The sequence below is a fragment of the Lynx canadensis genome, chromosome B3, assembly GCF_007474595.2.
Source record: "Lynx canadensis isolate LIC74 chromosome B3, mLynCan4.pri.v2, whole genome shotgun sequence".
NCBI lineage: Eukaryota > Metazoa > Chordata > Mammalia > Carnivora > Felidae > Lynx > Lynx canadensis.
The window spans coordinates 31,741,484-31,755,670 of record NC_044308.2 but is presented as its reverse complement, the minus strand read 5'-3'; the positions used below and the strand labels follow the sequence as shown (position 1 = coordinate 31,755,670).

The 14,187-nt window shown below is 58.9% G+C and overlaps 1 protein-coding gene across 4 annotated transcripts in view; it reads right to left on the bottom strand.

Moving 5' to 3' along the window:
* The window catches only part of STRA6 (signaling receptor and transporter of retinol STRA6), a 30,057-nt gene continuing 15,870 nt past the window's right edge, over positions 1 to 14,187 (bottom strand). For all 4 annotated transcript variants that reach the window (XM_030317723.1, XM_032593596.1, XM_032593595.1 and 1 more), the window contains 13 exons: positions 13,896 to 14,062; positions 12,448 to 12,570; positions 10,238 to 10,305; positions 9,983 to 10,059; positions 9,650 to 9,711; positions 8,547 to 8,709; positions 5,349 to 5,424; positions 4,210 to 4,343; positions 2,983 to 3,100; positions 2,798 to 2,899; positions 1,935 to 2,098; positions 1,526 to 1,675; positions 1 to 899 (listed from right to left, as the gene is read on the bottom strand). In XM_030317723.1, the coding sequence (XP_030173583.1) occupies positions 751 to 899; positions 1,526 to 1,675; positions 1,935 to 2,098; positions 2,798 to 2,899; positions 2,983 to 3,100; positions 4,210 to 4,343; positions 5,349 to 5,424; positions 8,547 to 8,709; positions 9,650 to 9,711; positions 9,983 to 10,059; positions 10,238 to 10,305; positions 12,448 to 12,570; positions 13,896 to 14,062 (1,553 nt within the window). In that variant the 3' untranslated portion in view covers positions 1 to 750. The remainder of the gene's footprint in view (positions 900 to 1,525; positions 1,676 to 1,934; positions 2,099 to 2,797; positions 2,900 to 2,982; positions 3,101 to 4,209; positions 4,344 to 5,348; positions 5,425 to 8,546; positions 8,710 to 9,649; positions 9,712 to 9,982; positions 10,060 to 10,237; positions 10,306 to 12,447; positions 12,571 to 13,895; positions 14,063 to 14,187) is intronic.

Here is a 14,187-nt window from a genome sequence, read left to right as displayed (position 1 = left end):
CAGTTTTCCCCCACGTACCCTCCTCCTACGGAGGACTGTTTCTCAGGGACAAGTTTATTACAAGGAGCACACTAACCCCTTTCATAATATCTAAAGGCATACCAATTGCAAAAATATCAGGCTCTCAAGTGTGGCCAGCTCGGTGTGGGGCCTGCTTTGAGCCATGACTTTGCTGCCCAGTAGGAGCCCATGGCTTCCTCCTGGGCTGCCTCGCAGGAAGGCATGAGGCCCCCCCAAGAGGAGAGGGGGAAGCTGGAGGAGAGAGGAAGCCCTGTGTCTGGTTCCGTGGTGGTGAGATCCAAGGCTGAGGTGGGGCTGAGCTGGAACGTGAAACTGTTCTGGGCTGAACCTCACCAAGGCCAGGCAGAAGACCGCAGTGAGGCTGAGGCTGGTGGCATTGCCAGCATGGGGAGGGGCCTGGATGTGGCCTCCCCGGTTCCACTGGCTCCCAGACCAAGAGCCTACACCACCAATTACTTCCTCTGGAGCCCTTGCTGGCTTCCCAAGACGAAGGGTGCAGACCAGAGCCCTCTGGAAGCTCCTGGTGTGGGCAGACCTCCATCCAACCACAGCGACCCCTGGCTTCTGGTGCTGGTCGCTGATCCGGGGAACTTGCTGGCAGAGAGGCTGCCCTGGCTGGGGGGGGACGCTGGGGACGCTGGGGAGGGAGTGGGCTGGGAGGAGGGGAGGACCCCAGCACAAACAAGGACACGGTGGCTTCCCGCACCCTCGGGGCTGGGCTCCGTTGACCTAGGCCCCCGACAGGGCCGTCTTCCGGAAGGCTTGCAGGGCCGGGTTGTGCAGCAGCGTGTAGGCCAGACCCCAGCGGGCCCTGCCTTGGCGGGCCCTGGGCCCTGCTCCTCTGGCCACGGGGTCCTTGGTCTGCAGCAGCTGTATCCCTGAGAGGGAGAGACTTCCTGTGAGTCACTCAGCAAACACCCAGCCAACCCCTCTGGCGCCAAACCTGAGCAGTCTGAAAGCCTCATGTGCGTTGTTGGGGAGGCTGGTGACCCCGGGGCTCCAGGGGCCCGCTCATAGGGTGGGAAGTTGGGAGAAGTGTGGGCCACAGAGGGGTGTTTGTAAAGGCTCAGGGTGTTGTCCCGCAAGGGGCAGGCAGAAGAGAGAGGGGCCAGCTCTATGGAGGGGACTGGAGGAAGGGCTGGGACAGCCAGCTCGGTACCCACCTCCCTACTGCGAACTTCCCGGGCGATAAGGAAGGGGAAGACCTCTCATTCTCTGCGTGAGAAGGGTGTGTGTGTGTGTGTGTGTGTGCACTCTTACGGAACGCGCAGAGGGAGACAGTGTGTGGTGGGATCAAGGAAAAAAATTACCTCGAGAGGCACCAGGAAAATGCTCACTTCCCTCCTCCCGCAGGCAGCGGAGGGAGAGAGGAAGTGAGCGTTTTCCTGCGGTTCACTCCATTGTACGTGGTACATACGTCCTACGTGTGGCAGGGGGCGGGGGCATGCCTCGTCCCTCAGAGAAGGTGGGCTCAATTCCCGCCATCCCCAGGGGGAAGGCCCACCTTCTTCTTCCTCCCCGTGTCTGAGGCCATCCTGGGGGCCCCGGAGAGGCTGGGGCCGCTGTGTTCGCAGAAGCAGGTCACAGAACGCTGTCGTGGCTGGATGCAACTGGCTGGCCTCGATCTTCAAGAAGCTGCAGTATGTGTGGTAGCCTGCGGTGGGTGGAGGACGGCAGCGCTGGGGGAGGAAGCCCCCCCCCCTCCGCCGCCACCCCTAACGCACGTACCGGAAGTGTCCTGAGCAGCCTGCCGGCGCGCCCCCGGCCCCCTGAGCGCACGGTGCCTGCGCTGCCCGTGGGTCCCCCTCCCACACCGGCCACAGTCCCTCGTGGACTAGCTCGGGGCAGAGCCTCCCTCACTGCTTGCACAGCCTAAGCAACCCCTGCTCCTGGCCCCTGCCCAGTGGCCCTACCGGGGTCGAGATTGGCGGCTCGAGGTGGCAGCAGGCTGAAGTCCATCTGGCCAAGGTGGACAGCATTGTAGAGGGCAGAGAGGAGCACTCGCCAGGCAGCCACCACGGCGCCCACCAGCACGTTGATGGGGAAGAGAAAGAACGTGACTGCGGAGAGCGCTCGCCTGGGGTGGGGGGAGAGAAAAGGCTGAGGCTGGCCCTCCCCCACCGAGCCCCTTCCTCGGGGTCAGGGTCAGACCTAGGTACTAAGCACAGCCGCTGTTGTTCACTGCCTATCATTTATCGAGTATACCTTCTAAGCACCCTGCCCTGTGCTGGGCCTGCTCTCTTCCCCCCACCATGCTGGGAGACAGGTGGTGGTACTGAGGCCCAGAGAGACTGGATGGCTTAGCTAAGGCTATCAGTGGCAGAGCTGGGGCTTATGTCCTGGAACTTTCTGTGACCCCAGTGTCCCATCTCCCTCCTCTGGGTCCCTTGTCCGCTGATTCCGAGTCTCTCCTGGGGCTGAGGTCCTCCCACAGCCTTTCCACCTAACATGGAAATGTTTCTGTTCACCTGCAAAGAGGGAGTCACATGGTTTTGGGGAACACAGAGGGTCCAGGGGAGAGCGGTGCTGATCCCCAAAGCAGGAAAGCCTCATGGAGTATTTCTGGCACTGTGACAGGTGAGCAGAGACGTATTCTGGAGTCGGCTGGGCCACTGTTCCCTTTCTCTTTGGGAAAGTCAAGCTCTCCTACCCTCCGCTGGGCTTCCCAAGAGAAAAGGGAGAGATGGCAGCGGAGGAAGAAGGACACAATAGGAAAGACCCCGAAGAAGAAGAGGCTGAGGTCCCGAGGAGACCACAAGCCCAGGAGCTGCCTCACCGGTTGGTTAGCTCTGGGTGTCCATGGCGAGTCTCTAGGAAGATCCAGTGGGCTGCCATGTTCTGCAGGACCACGGCCAGGACCAAGGTCAGCCAGAAGGGCCTGCAGGTGGGGTGGGGAGGATGTCACTGTTAGTGGCCCTCTGGGCGGTGGGCCTAGAGCCCTCAGCTCCTTGCCTCTCTCACCATGAGGACTCCAAGGATCGGAGGAGCAGGAGGTTCCTGCCGTGGAGCACGGGCATGAACACCAGGAAGGCAAGGACCATGATCCCCAAGAAGAAGATGATCTGTTGCACCAGGAGCCCTGCAGGACAGGGAGGTGCAGGGGGACAGACATCAGGCTCTGTGGGACCCCAGCCCACCCTGGCACTCCCAGGAACCCAAGGGCTTAGGAATGGGGCAAACCTGGTTCCAGATCCCTGCTCTGCCGCTGCCTTAGCTGTGCCAACTAGAGCATGTTACTTTACCTCTCTGAACTTCGGGTTCTTCCTCGGTCAAATGAGGTCATGGCCCCTACCTCAGCAGGCTTGCTGGGAGGATCCAATGATATAATGTCTGTGGCAACTCTTTGAAAACCACAAAGTGCTTTGCAAACGTTATTTCCCCCCAGTTGTCCCCAAGCCCTTGGGGACAAGATTGCATTTTAAATTAGTGTTGCATTCCTATTGGCCAGAGTCCTGGCACACAGTTGATGCCAGAAACTCGTCTATGGAAACAACTGGCTACTTGTTTACACGAGGTCATGTGTCTAAAAGAGCTTGGGAGGTATAAAGTCTACCAAGAAGAGGAATTACAACTTTTTGCACTAGTAATTTCTCTTCTCCTTTGTCATTCTTCTCCTCTTCCCCCGGGGAGGTGAGGACCGAAGGAACCAGCAGGCAGGGAAATCAGGCCCTGGGTTTGCCACACTGGCCCCGGCCCCCTCCCATTTCAGAGGGCTTTATTCACTGCACTGCCCATGGGGAGAATCAGAAACGTGCTAGAAATTAACCTAAACTAACCCTCTCAGGGCAGGACCCCCTTTGCAGCCCCAACAATGACCACAGAACCCTGCTTGCGTACCCCAGTGATAGGGATCTCATTATCTCCACAAGGCAGCCCACTGTGGCATAACCCACCCTTATGTAAGCAGGAATGTGCCTCCGTGAACTTCCCACCTTCCAGCCCTGGGTTCACCCTCTGTGGAAACACCTGGTGGCAGTGAGGGGCCATCCTTTCCCCAAGGGCTTCTGCACCTGCCCCTCTCCCTCAACCTGAGTGAGCCTCCTGAAGGCAGAGAAGGCAAGGTGGGTCCCTCTTGTTGATCTCGCCCCAGTTTGCCCCAGCACGGGTAGACACCCAGGGGCAGCCAAGACCCGCTGAGTGCTCTCCCCTCCCCAGCTGGGGCGGGGGAGGGGGCAATGGGGTGCTCACCAAGGCAGGTAAAAGCAGTCTGGTAGGCACTGAAGCTCATCCAACAGAATATGGCCTGGCGGGAGGGGTGGGGACTCCGGGGCAGGGGGCCCAGGTCCAGGGCAGCCCCTCGGTACAGAGCTTGCAGGTTGACCCTGGTTGGGGGAAGGGGGTGAGGAAAGCAGAGATCTCAGGGAACACACACACTCCCTAAATTCCTCCTCTGGGCCAGTCTCTGGCAGAATTCCCTGTCTCCTTACAACCTATGGCCACAGGCAGGAAAGCCAAGGGCCGTGGGAGCCAGACAGGGCTTCCTGGAGGAGGTGGTATCTGAGTAGAGTCTTAAAGGATGAATGAGTGTAAGTTTTAGTGCAAGGCAGAGATCGAGGGAGATGAGTTCAGGCGGAAGGCTCAGCCTGAGCCAAGTCAGAAAGGCGAGGAAACGATTGTAGGAACGGAGAGTGACTCGCAGGAAGCAAGGTTCCAGGCAGGCAGAGGCTTGAGGGCCTTGAACGCCGGCCTAAGTAGGGCCAACCCTGTGGGAAAAGATCCCTGGGTAAAAACCCTGAGGCCTGGCAAATGCACACTCTGCCGTTGCTCCCCTTCCCACCCACGCTGCTCCTAACTAGAACCTTCTTCCCCACTCTGCTCACAGCTCACAGTGTGCGGGCAAGCGAGGCAGTCTGGGATTCAATGGCCCATCACAATCTCTTCAGCGCCCCAGCACCAGCCGGGCCACCTCCACAGCCACGCTGGCACGTGGCAGGTTCACTCCAGTCCCTGTTTCTGACACTGTTCCTCCTGCCTCTGGCCACCCTTCCTCCCCCATCTCTTGCCTCTTCCAACCCCCGGCTTTCCCAGGCTGCCTTCCAGCCCACCCAGGTGGTCCCTTCTCAGAGGGCAAAGTCCACACCCCAGCTTGGGGTCTTCCAGCCCTGTATCACTCCCACCAGACAGGAAGCCCGGGAGGGTGGGCACGGCGAGGCCCCGCCTTCTCCACCCACCACAGGGCAGCTGGGCAGGCGGACACAGTGACCACCTGGGCCTGCAGTGGCTCTCCCCTCTTCCCAGACCCAGGGCTTTCCCCACAGGCCTCCTGGCTCAGGGCTCCTGCACCTCTTCCCCACAGCTGCACTGGGGAGTCAGAGCCTGCCACTGACCTGTGTGTCACCAGTGAGCGGATCAGCATGAGGAAGGTGAGTGAGCACGACAGGACCAAGGCCGAGATGTAGCAAACTGAAGGGGGGGAGAGAGAGCAAAGTGGACGGCCTCCCCGGGGCCCCCAAACTGCTGCCGGGGCGGTGCCCAGGTAGGAGTCACCCCTGCCCCCCACCCACGCTCCGCCTTGAGTGGAGACCCCTTGCCACCACCCCACCCCCTGTTCTCAGATGCAGTGCAAGTCAACATTCTCAGCGGTCTCCTGCCCAGTGACTTGGCGGCCAGGACAGGGAGAGGCCAGCTCTGAGGCTGCAGACCTGGTCTTCACATCTGTCTTGCTGCTTCCATTGCGGCGTGTTGCATTCAGGCCTAGCAGGGATTGGGGGCCGCAAGCCTCCTGCCCTCCATCAACACCCAGCCTCAGTCTGCACCCTCACAACAACCCCACGGAAGGGGTGCTGGGCTGACCAGGGGGCTGAGGCTCAGCGAGAGGGCCTGGCCCACCAGTTGCCCTGCTGGGAAGTGATGGCTCGAGACCTGCAATTGTTTCCAAGCAGACCCAGAATCAGCCCAGCGTGCCTGCCCCCTGATCGCATCAGTCACCCTAGGGAAGCGTTCCTGGTGTCTGTGTTCCATCCAGAGACTGGGGAGCAGGAGCAAACACACAAGGAGAGGCAGGCACTGGTTTCCTGTAGCCTCAGGTGTCGGAGAGGTGGGTCTCTGCACTGACAACACAGCACGACCTCCCGGAGCTGTTAAAACCCCTCGTAGCCCCGGCTGCACCCCAAGCCAATGAAATCAGAATTTCTGGGTGTGGGACCCAGTCCTTGGCTTTTGAATGCAGCCCGGCTTGAGAGCCGCAGCACTGGGGGCTGCGCAAAGATAGAGCCTTAATGATCCATTTCAATCAGCCATTGACTGAAATCAACCAGGCCACCGACAGGTATTGAGGGCCTGCTAACTTCTTGAAGTTAGGCTGGCGGCGGAATCACCAGGAGGGCTTGTTCAGTCATAGAGGCTGAGCCCCACCCTCAGAGTTTCTGGAGTCTGGCAAGCCGCTTGAGCCTTGGGATTTTGAAAAAAGTTACCAGGTGATTGTCAGGCACAGCCAGGCTTGAGAACAACGGCTACCTAAGAAAGCACTAGGCACATGCAGCTCTGTCCTGCTCCTCTTGCCCCTCAGGAGCCAGCTCAGCACCAACAAGGGGGCGCTCTGGACCACCTTCTGCCAGGTGAGGGGCCTGTCTGTGAGCCTGTGCAGGTGAGTGGATGGGTTAACGCGGGGGCGGGGGGGGGGGGGGGGCGCCCCCTTGGCCCCAGGCCTGGCCTTTGATCTTTGTCCATCTACCTCCGCTCCTTTCTCCCTCAGTTGGTTCCAAACCTGGGTCTCTCCAAATCCTGGTACCCACAAAACCCTCCTGCTCTCTGCTTCCTCCCCCCAGATAGATCGGTCTTCCCCCCACTGGGTTGAGGGCCTCAGCGACAAGGCTGCCTCTGTAGCTTTAACACCTGTTTTGCAGTGGGGAAAGTCAGGTCCAGAGAAGTGAAGTGGCTTGCCCAGGGTCACACAGCTTTTAAGTGAAGGAGCAGGAGTTCCATCTGAGCTGTCTGATCTAGTCCATGTGATTCAAAGGCAGGGCCCTCTGTGAGCGATGCTAGGCTTATGGTCCAGGTGCCCAGTGGGCAGCCGGAAAATAGGGTCTCGGGGTTCAGCAGACATTAGCTCCTCAAGCTAAGCACAGACCAAAGGGCCCCTGTGCCCGGATATAATCTCAGTCCCATCCCTGGCTTACTGAGTGGCTTTGGACGTAGCTCTGGACCCTCCTGGACCTCAGTTTTCCTCATCTGCAGACTAGGAGAGCAAACACTGCTCTGTTTGGCCCCTGAATCCAACAAGATCCAAAGTGGAAGCATTTAGGCTTGGAAGTTGCAGCAGGTGATTGTAAATGCCAGTGTGGTGAGTAGAAAAAGCCCACCATCCTGGACATGTCGCCTCCTGCCTCTGAGCCTCCATTTCCTGTTCCTGCGGATTGATGAGGCTGAGCTAACAGGGCTGCTGTGACCTTGGATGTGGGCCGATGTGGGCCACGTCTGCTCCTGCCTGTGGCCCAGCTGGCAGCCAACTTAGAAAACCTCCCTGGAGGTGTCATTTTCAGCCCACCTAGAACTTGTCACCTGTCCAACTTGTAGGGCCACATGTTCAGGGTAGCCTCTCGAATGGGAGCAGAGACGCTCAGGAAGGCGGTGGGAGTGGTGGTCAGGGAAGGAAGTGGTGACTGCACACATCTCTGCCCACCCCCACTTCCTGCCCCTTTCCGTGCTCGGCATGCCTGGTCTGTGGGGAGAGGATGATGTTAACAGTCAGGAACAGCTGCTGAGCAGTCACACCTCCACCTGCAAGGCTGGCAGCCTAAGTTCCGACCATCCCACGTTCCTCCTCGGAAGCCAGGGCGCTCGTACCAGCCCAGGACCCCCAAGTCAGCAGAGGGTGCAGGCCCAGGACTCCTGACCACCAGGCCTTGGCTCAAGGTGGTGGAGACTGTATTACTCTCTTAGCTCCACTCTGCCTGGCTGTGCGACCCCAAGTGAATCCTTTCCCATGCGTCAAGGGGGGGACACTTCTCAGTCTCCTCCACAGGGCTATTGGGAGGGCCTGGGAGGTAGTATAGGTGGATGACAGGACTAAGGACTAAAGGAGGCATCAGACCCCAGAAGGGGAGGCTGGTATGGTTCCCCGGCCCACAGGCTCATTGTCAAGGGAGGGAAGGAGAAAGGAGATGGCCCAGGAGGATAGGGATTGAGGAAGAGAAAGCATCATCCTGTCCAACCCCACCGGCCCAGTGTCCCACGTCCCTGCCTCCTTTCCTCCTTCCCTACCCTCAGCAAGGCTCAACGGGCTGTCCCTTCAGCCCACACATCCAAGGCCTTGCCCATCTCCATGCCCAGAGAGCTGCACCCTGGAGCCGGGGTGGGAGACACCACACAAGCTGACAAGGGGCTTGAGATGACTCCTTCAGGTCTCAGAGACTTGGAACTGGACGCTGCAACCAGCCCAGTTTGGAGGGGAGGCAGTTGAGACCCACACAGGGGAAGAGACATACCCACGAGCACCCCGCATGTCCCTGGCAAGCTGGGACTGAGCTTGGGTGTCCGGCTCAGGTCCCCCCAACGGGCCCTCAGGGACTCCGGGGAGGCCTCACCTTCCAGAGCCCACAGCTGATGCTTCACCAGCCCCACCACTTCCTGCCTGTCCTCTGAGAGCACGATCCCAAAGCCGGCCAGTAGGTAGGAGGCGTCCGTGGTGATCCCCGCCCTCACCTTCTGGATGGTGGGTACCACGCCCACCAGCAGCAGCAGGGCCACCTGGAAGAGCCCCAGAATGAAGGTGCCAGGACCTGGCCGTGCTCACACCAGGCGGCCATCCGAGGAGAAGCGTTTTCTGAGCCAGCAGGGAGACTTCGGGGGAGAAACTGCGGCGGCACACGGCTGCATCCACAGGGCCAGCACCCGCCAGAATTCTTGTCTGCCCCGAGAGCGGCGTCCTCCTGCCCCTACCCCGCACGCCGCGAGCAGATCTGACTTTGGCCTAACAGGCGGCAGCCGTGCTTCCAAGCGGCACAGCTGTGCCCATCTGTCTCTCGGACAACTGTCTAAACCTCAGAACGTGAAATTTCCAATTTCCCATGTTGGCGAAAGCCGCGTCTCATACGGATGAGCCCAGGCTCACCGGGGTTCACATTTTGGCTACCATGAGGTGTTAGCAATAGGAACTTGGCCAAGTCAATCCACCTCTCTGAGCCTCAATTTCCCCCATCTGTCAAATGGAGAAAAAAATCCTGCCTATCTCTCAGGATTTGGGCTTTTTGGTTTTCTGGGGGTGTGCTTGGCGGGGGAGGGGAGTATTTCTTAAACACATAGTCCTTCCTAACTGCCCAAATCTGCCTAAAACTTCCCAAATGCTCAAAGAGGAAAGTAATTCTATTTCCTCTATTTTACAGCTGAGCTAATGGGTTCAGAGATGTTGAATAACTTGCCCAAGGTCACACAGGAGGCAAATGATGGAGTCAGGGTTTAAATCCATGTTTGTACGACTCCAGAACTCATGCTCTGACTCTATCTGAGCCCAGTAGGAGTTGACACCCCCTCTCTTCTGGGTCAGCCAGCATTCCCAAGATGTCCAGAAACAGCTAGACAGGATTGTAGTTTGGGCTTTGGGGGAGCTGAGCTGGGCCTGTGCCATCCCAGGCTTGGGGGTTGGGAGCAGGGGTCCAGAGGCAAATGGCACTGCGGGGACAGGACATACCTGGTAGATGGCTGTCCCCGTCAAGGTGGCCGAAAGCACCAGCTTCAGAGGGAGTCGGAATCCTGCAGTCGCCAAAAGGAGGGATGTGGGAAGCCCAGCACCACTCAGGCCAGGGAGCCCCCACCCCTCCCAAAGAGCCCAGAAAAAGGGCCAGGACTTACAGGACCCTAGACCACCAAAGCCAGGCCAGGGGCTTTCCCCTTGTCCCCAGCTGGGGCTGTTCCTCCTGACAGGAGTTCTGGGGGACGGGAGCTGGCCTCCCACTGCAGCTGTTTCGTGCAAGGAATGGGTGAGGTCACCTGCCACTCTTGACCTCAGCTCCCCACTCCATACCTCGCTGTGGAGTGTAGATGTAGTTTCCGTAGCAGATCCAGACCCGGGACAGGAAGCCGTGCTTGGAGGTGTGGGAGCTGCAGAAAAACCAAGGCAGGCAGGTGCCCTCAGGTGAAACCCCTGCCCTGAGCCCCAGCCCCAGAGTTTGGCTTATTCCTCACTCTGCCCCACCATGCTGCCCAGGGACAGCCCCCCCCAAACTAGCCTGCCTACCAGCTCTGCCCACTGGCCCACAGGGAATGCCTAGGACCTCACCTACTTTCCAGCTTCTTTCGGCAAAGGAGGGTCCTCAGATATTCCTCAGAGTAACTGCTCTGCAGCCCCTGTGGAGACAGACAAATGGACGAGCAGATGAGACCTGGAGATGGCCTGGAGCCATCCCTGGGTCCCTGGCTCAGGGAACCACAGTGGGCTCCACGAAACCTTCTTGCCTGTAGTAGGGTGCAGAGGGCTGACCTGGGGGGATGAGGTCCGTGCCCCCTTAAGTTGCCCTTTCTCCTCCCCAAATATGAGACTATCAGTCTCCTAAAAATACTCAGTGTGAGCAGTTCTTCTTGAGGTCTGTCTCCAGCTCTCTCCTGCTTTAGCCACTGCTCACTGCTTCCCTCCTGGCCCACAGGCCTCTGCTGGCTGAGACTGGGGCAGAAGGGAACCTATGTCCCACGGGCACATCCCTGACCAGGACACAGGCGGGGGCCATTCCAGGTCACATCCCCCAGGCCTCTCCTCCGACTCCAGGGAGATCACAAGGGTCACGGGATTTGTCTAAGCCCCATCCCAGGCCTTAAGCGGCCTGCCAAGTGGCAGAGGCCCACGGTAAGATGGGGTTAGCCCCTGCCCCTGATCATGAGACCGCAAGCCTGTCACAGGTTGCCATGGCAACCCTGAAACCCAGGGGAAGCGTGGGTCAGCTGGAAGCCTGACTGGGTCCTTTGAGGCTTAAACCTCCCTGACCCAGGGCCAAAGAGAATTTTACTTCTCCCAGGACTTCTCAAGAGGAAAGGCATGCATGGAGGGAGAGGTGAGGCAGAGAAGATCCCTGGAGGGGGAAGGAAAGGGACTAGGCAGGGTAGAGACGTGCCCAGTGTTACCACGTAAGAGCCAAACCCAGAGTCGGGCGGGCCCACGGAGGACCCAGGGCGGCCACTAGAGAACCTGAGCCCACCCAGCCTCTCCTGCCTCACTCCCCTTCTGTCCTTGGGGACCTTGGCTCCCTGTCTAGCTTCAGTCCCAGCCCCTCTCCAGAGCTCCAGGCCCGTGGGCCAGCTGCCTGCCACACCCCCTTGACCGCACCCCATCCCCTGCACACACGCGCGCACACCCACGGTCCGTATAGCAGCCACCTCCCTACTGTCTCTCCCACATGCCGCCTCAAGCCTGGCCTTCACCTTCCCCAACTAAAGGGCTAACCAAGCCCTTTCGGCATCTGAGTCCCCAACCTTTCCTGAGTCTGTCCCCCTCCCTCTGAGGGCCTCTGTGGGATGGTTTTCTTCCTCTCCTCCCCCACCAGGAAGAGTCCTTGACCCCCCAGTTCCATGCTAGCCCACGGCTGGGGGATGGGCCCCGTGCTTCTCACATTGCCCTGTGAATCTTTGTTGCTGCCTGAATCCCCCCAGGGCACTGGGAGCTCCTGGAGGTCAGACACAAGTCAGTGGCTCTGAGTCCAGGGTACCTCACCTGGGGCCTGACACTTGGTAGGTGCTTAGAAAGCTTCCTAATAAGATTGCCTGGTTTTGTAAGAATTCTCTCTCGTTATGATGTACCCACCCATCGATCTAAAAACCTCACAAATATGTGTTGAGTATCTATCGTGTGCTGAGACCTGGCCAGTGCTACAAATTGTGTGTGAACGAAACAGACACAAGCCATCTCTGCCCCTTTACTCCTCTTTTCCTACACCTGCACACCTTCTCCTTATTCTCTCCCTACTCCAAATCCTTCCTGTCCTTCAGGGCCTCTACTGAAGCCTACCTCCTCCAAGAGGCTCCCCATCCCCCCCAACCCCACCCCGGCCTCAGTTCTTCCAGCCCACCCCTTCATCTGCCTTTATCCAACCATATCCAACCTAGAACTGATTCATGAAGCGACTCTGCCCTGGGTGTTTCCTGAATCATGTCGGCATCTGCAGGGCTCCTAGTGGGCACACGGCTCCTGGCCTGTCTCATTTCTCCACCTGGAGCCTCTGTGTCTCAGAAGCAGAGCTCTGACTTCTGCCTTTGTTGGGTCCCCATTGTGCGTCCGGCGGGGTGCCCCAGGTATCCTGGGTGCCAGCTGAGGGCCTGGCCTAACCTTTGCCCTGGGAGGGGGGACTACCCAGTCACTTGGTGACTCAACGAATATTTTCTGAGCACCTGCTATGTGCTATGCCCTACACGAAGCGCGATTGCCCACAGGGCACCAACAGACATACAGGAGCTCAGGGTGTCGGGCGTGACCAGAAGCCCAGCCCAGCCCTGCCCCTTTACCTCAGAGCCCGCTCCTGTCCTGTGGCTGAAGCTTCTCACCAGCTGCACCGGGTACCAAATGCTCAGGAATCCGAGGCCCAGAAGCAGAGGCAGGGAAGCCAGCAGGGAGTAGTACTTGTAGATCTAGGCAGACAGATAGATTCCCAGACACATTAACCTCCTGCCTGCCTCCCCCAACAGAAGGCCAGGATCAATTTCCCTTCCCATTTCACTCCCACCCGCCATGAGGGTGGCCTGAGGCCTCTGGGTCTCTCATGCCCACCCCCTACCTGGGCCACTCAGCACCAACACTCTCGCTTCCCCTTGTGAGGCCCTGTGGAGATGCTCACCCTCCCCCGGGTTCCCGGACTCCCACAGCCCTGGGAGGAGCCAAGAGAAGAAGCTATGTAATCCCCTCCTCCTTGCAATGGGGTCTGAAACCGGGGACACCCGCTTTTTATGTTCCTTCGTTCCTGGGCTTTGGGCACAGGCCCCTGAAAATTAGAAGAGGGCCTAATTTTGTCTGTGTACAATTGCGACCTGGGCATCGGGGAAGTACATGCCCTACCTCCCGGCACCGAGACCTTCCCAGGGTTGGGCTCCTTCTGTATTCACTCACTTATTTGTTAGTTCAATACGTTTTTACCGGGAGCTCAGTAGGTGCCAGGCTCTGAGTGGTGAAAAAGACCAGTCAGGTCCCAGCTCTCAAAGAAACCAACCAATCTGCATCTCTGCCCTGAAGGATTGGTGTTATCAACTCCGTTTACAGGGGGGAAACTGAGCCTCAGACTGGTGATGTGGTTTCCTCAAAACACTTGGCATCACCTGGCATCATTTTGTATATTTACTTATTGGGTCTTCCCTTCCGGAATGACAACTGTTGGGATGCCAGGGACTTCATCTGTCCTGTTCACAGCTGTGTTCCGGTGCTTGGAAACATCCCAGGCACGGAGTATGTGTTTCAAATATGTTTGTGGAAGGAAAGGAGGGAGGAGGGAGAGAAGAAGCTGGGTTCAAGCTCAGGTTGTCTGGCTCCACCCTTGGGGCTCTAGATGGGGCAGCGTCACACCCCCAGCCAGCAGCCAGTGAACCAGGTTCTGAAGTTCTAGAATTCTCTTTTTACCCTCCAAGACCATCCCCCTACTCGGGGCTTGTCTTCCTCCATCACTCCTCGCCCCCACTCCAGCCTGACCAAAGGAAGGCTGGGGAGTCAATAATGGAGGGATTTCAGGCTCTCCCTTTCCCCTCTCTGTCCCCTCCTAGACGGTGCTGAGGACAGGCCCAGCCTCGTCCCCGGTTCTTCCCACAGACGGCCCAGTGTGGAAGGGCCTGTGTTTACAGGAGTGGAGTTCTGTGCACAGTGGAAGGCAGCAGAGAAGCCCAGCACATAGATAAGAGGAGAGGAGCCATGCTGGTTCATGCAGCCCTCCATGCCCCTCTGCCTCAGGCTGCTGTGAGTCCGCGGTTACCTTGGGTGCCTGGGGGCACTCTACCCTCTGCCACACCTGGACCCCGAAGTGAGCCCAGGACAGTGTGCTGCCCAGCAGGTGTGCGGCTCCGTGCCTGACCGTGGCACAGGCGGCCAGAGGGTAGTAGAGGGCAGGGTAATAGAGCAGGGCGAGTATCTTCCAGGGCCCTGGAAGGCAAGAGGGGCAGAGGGAGACACGTGCTGGAAAGGCAGATGTGGGGCCTGGGTCCAGCCCCCCCCCCCCCCCCGCCAGGCCGCTCTCCTGCCTCCGCCTTCTGAGCCCCTCAGCTGGT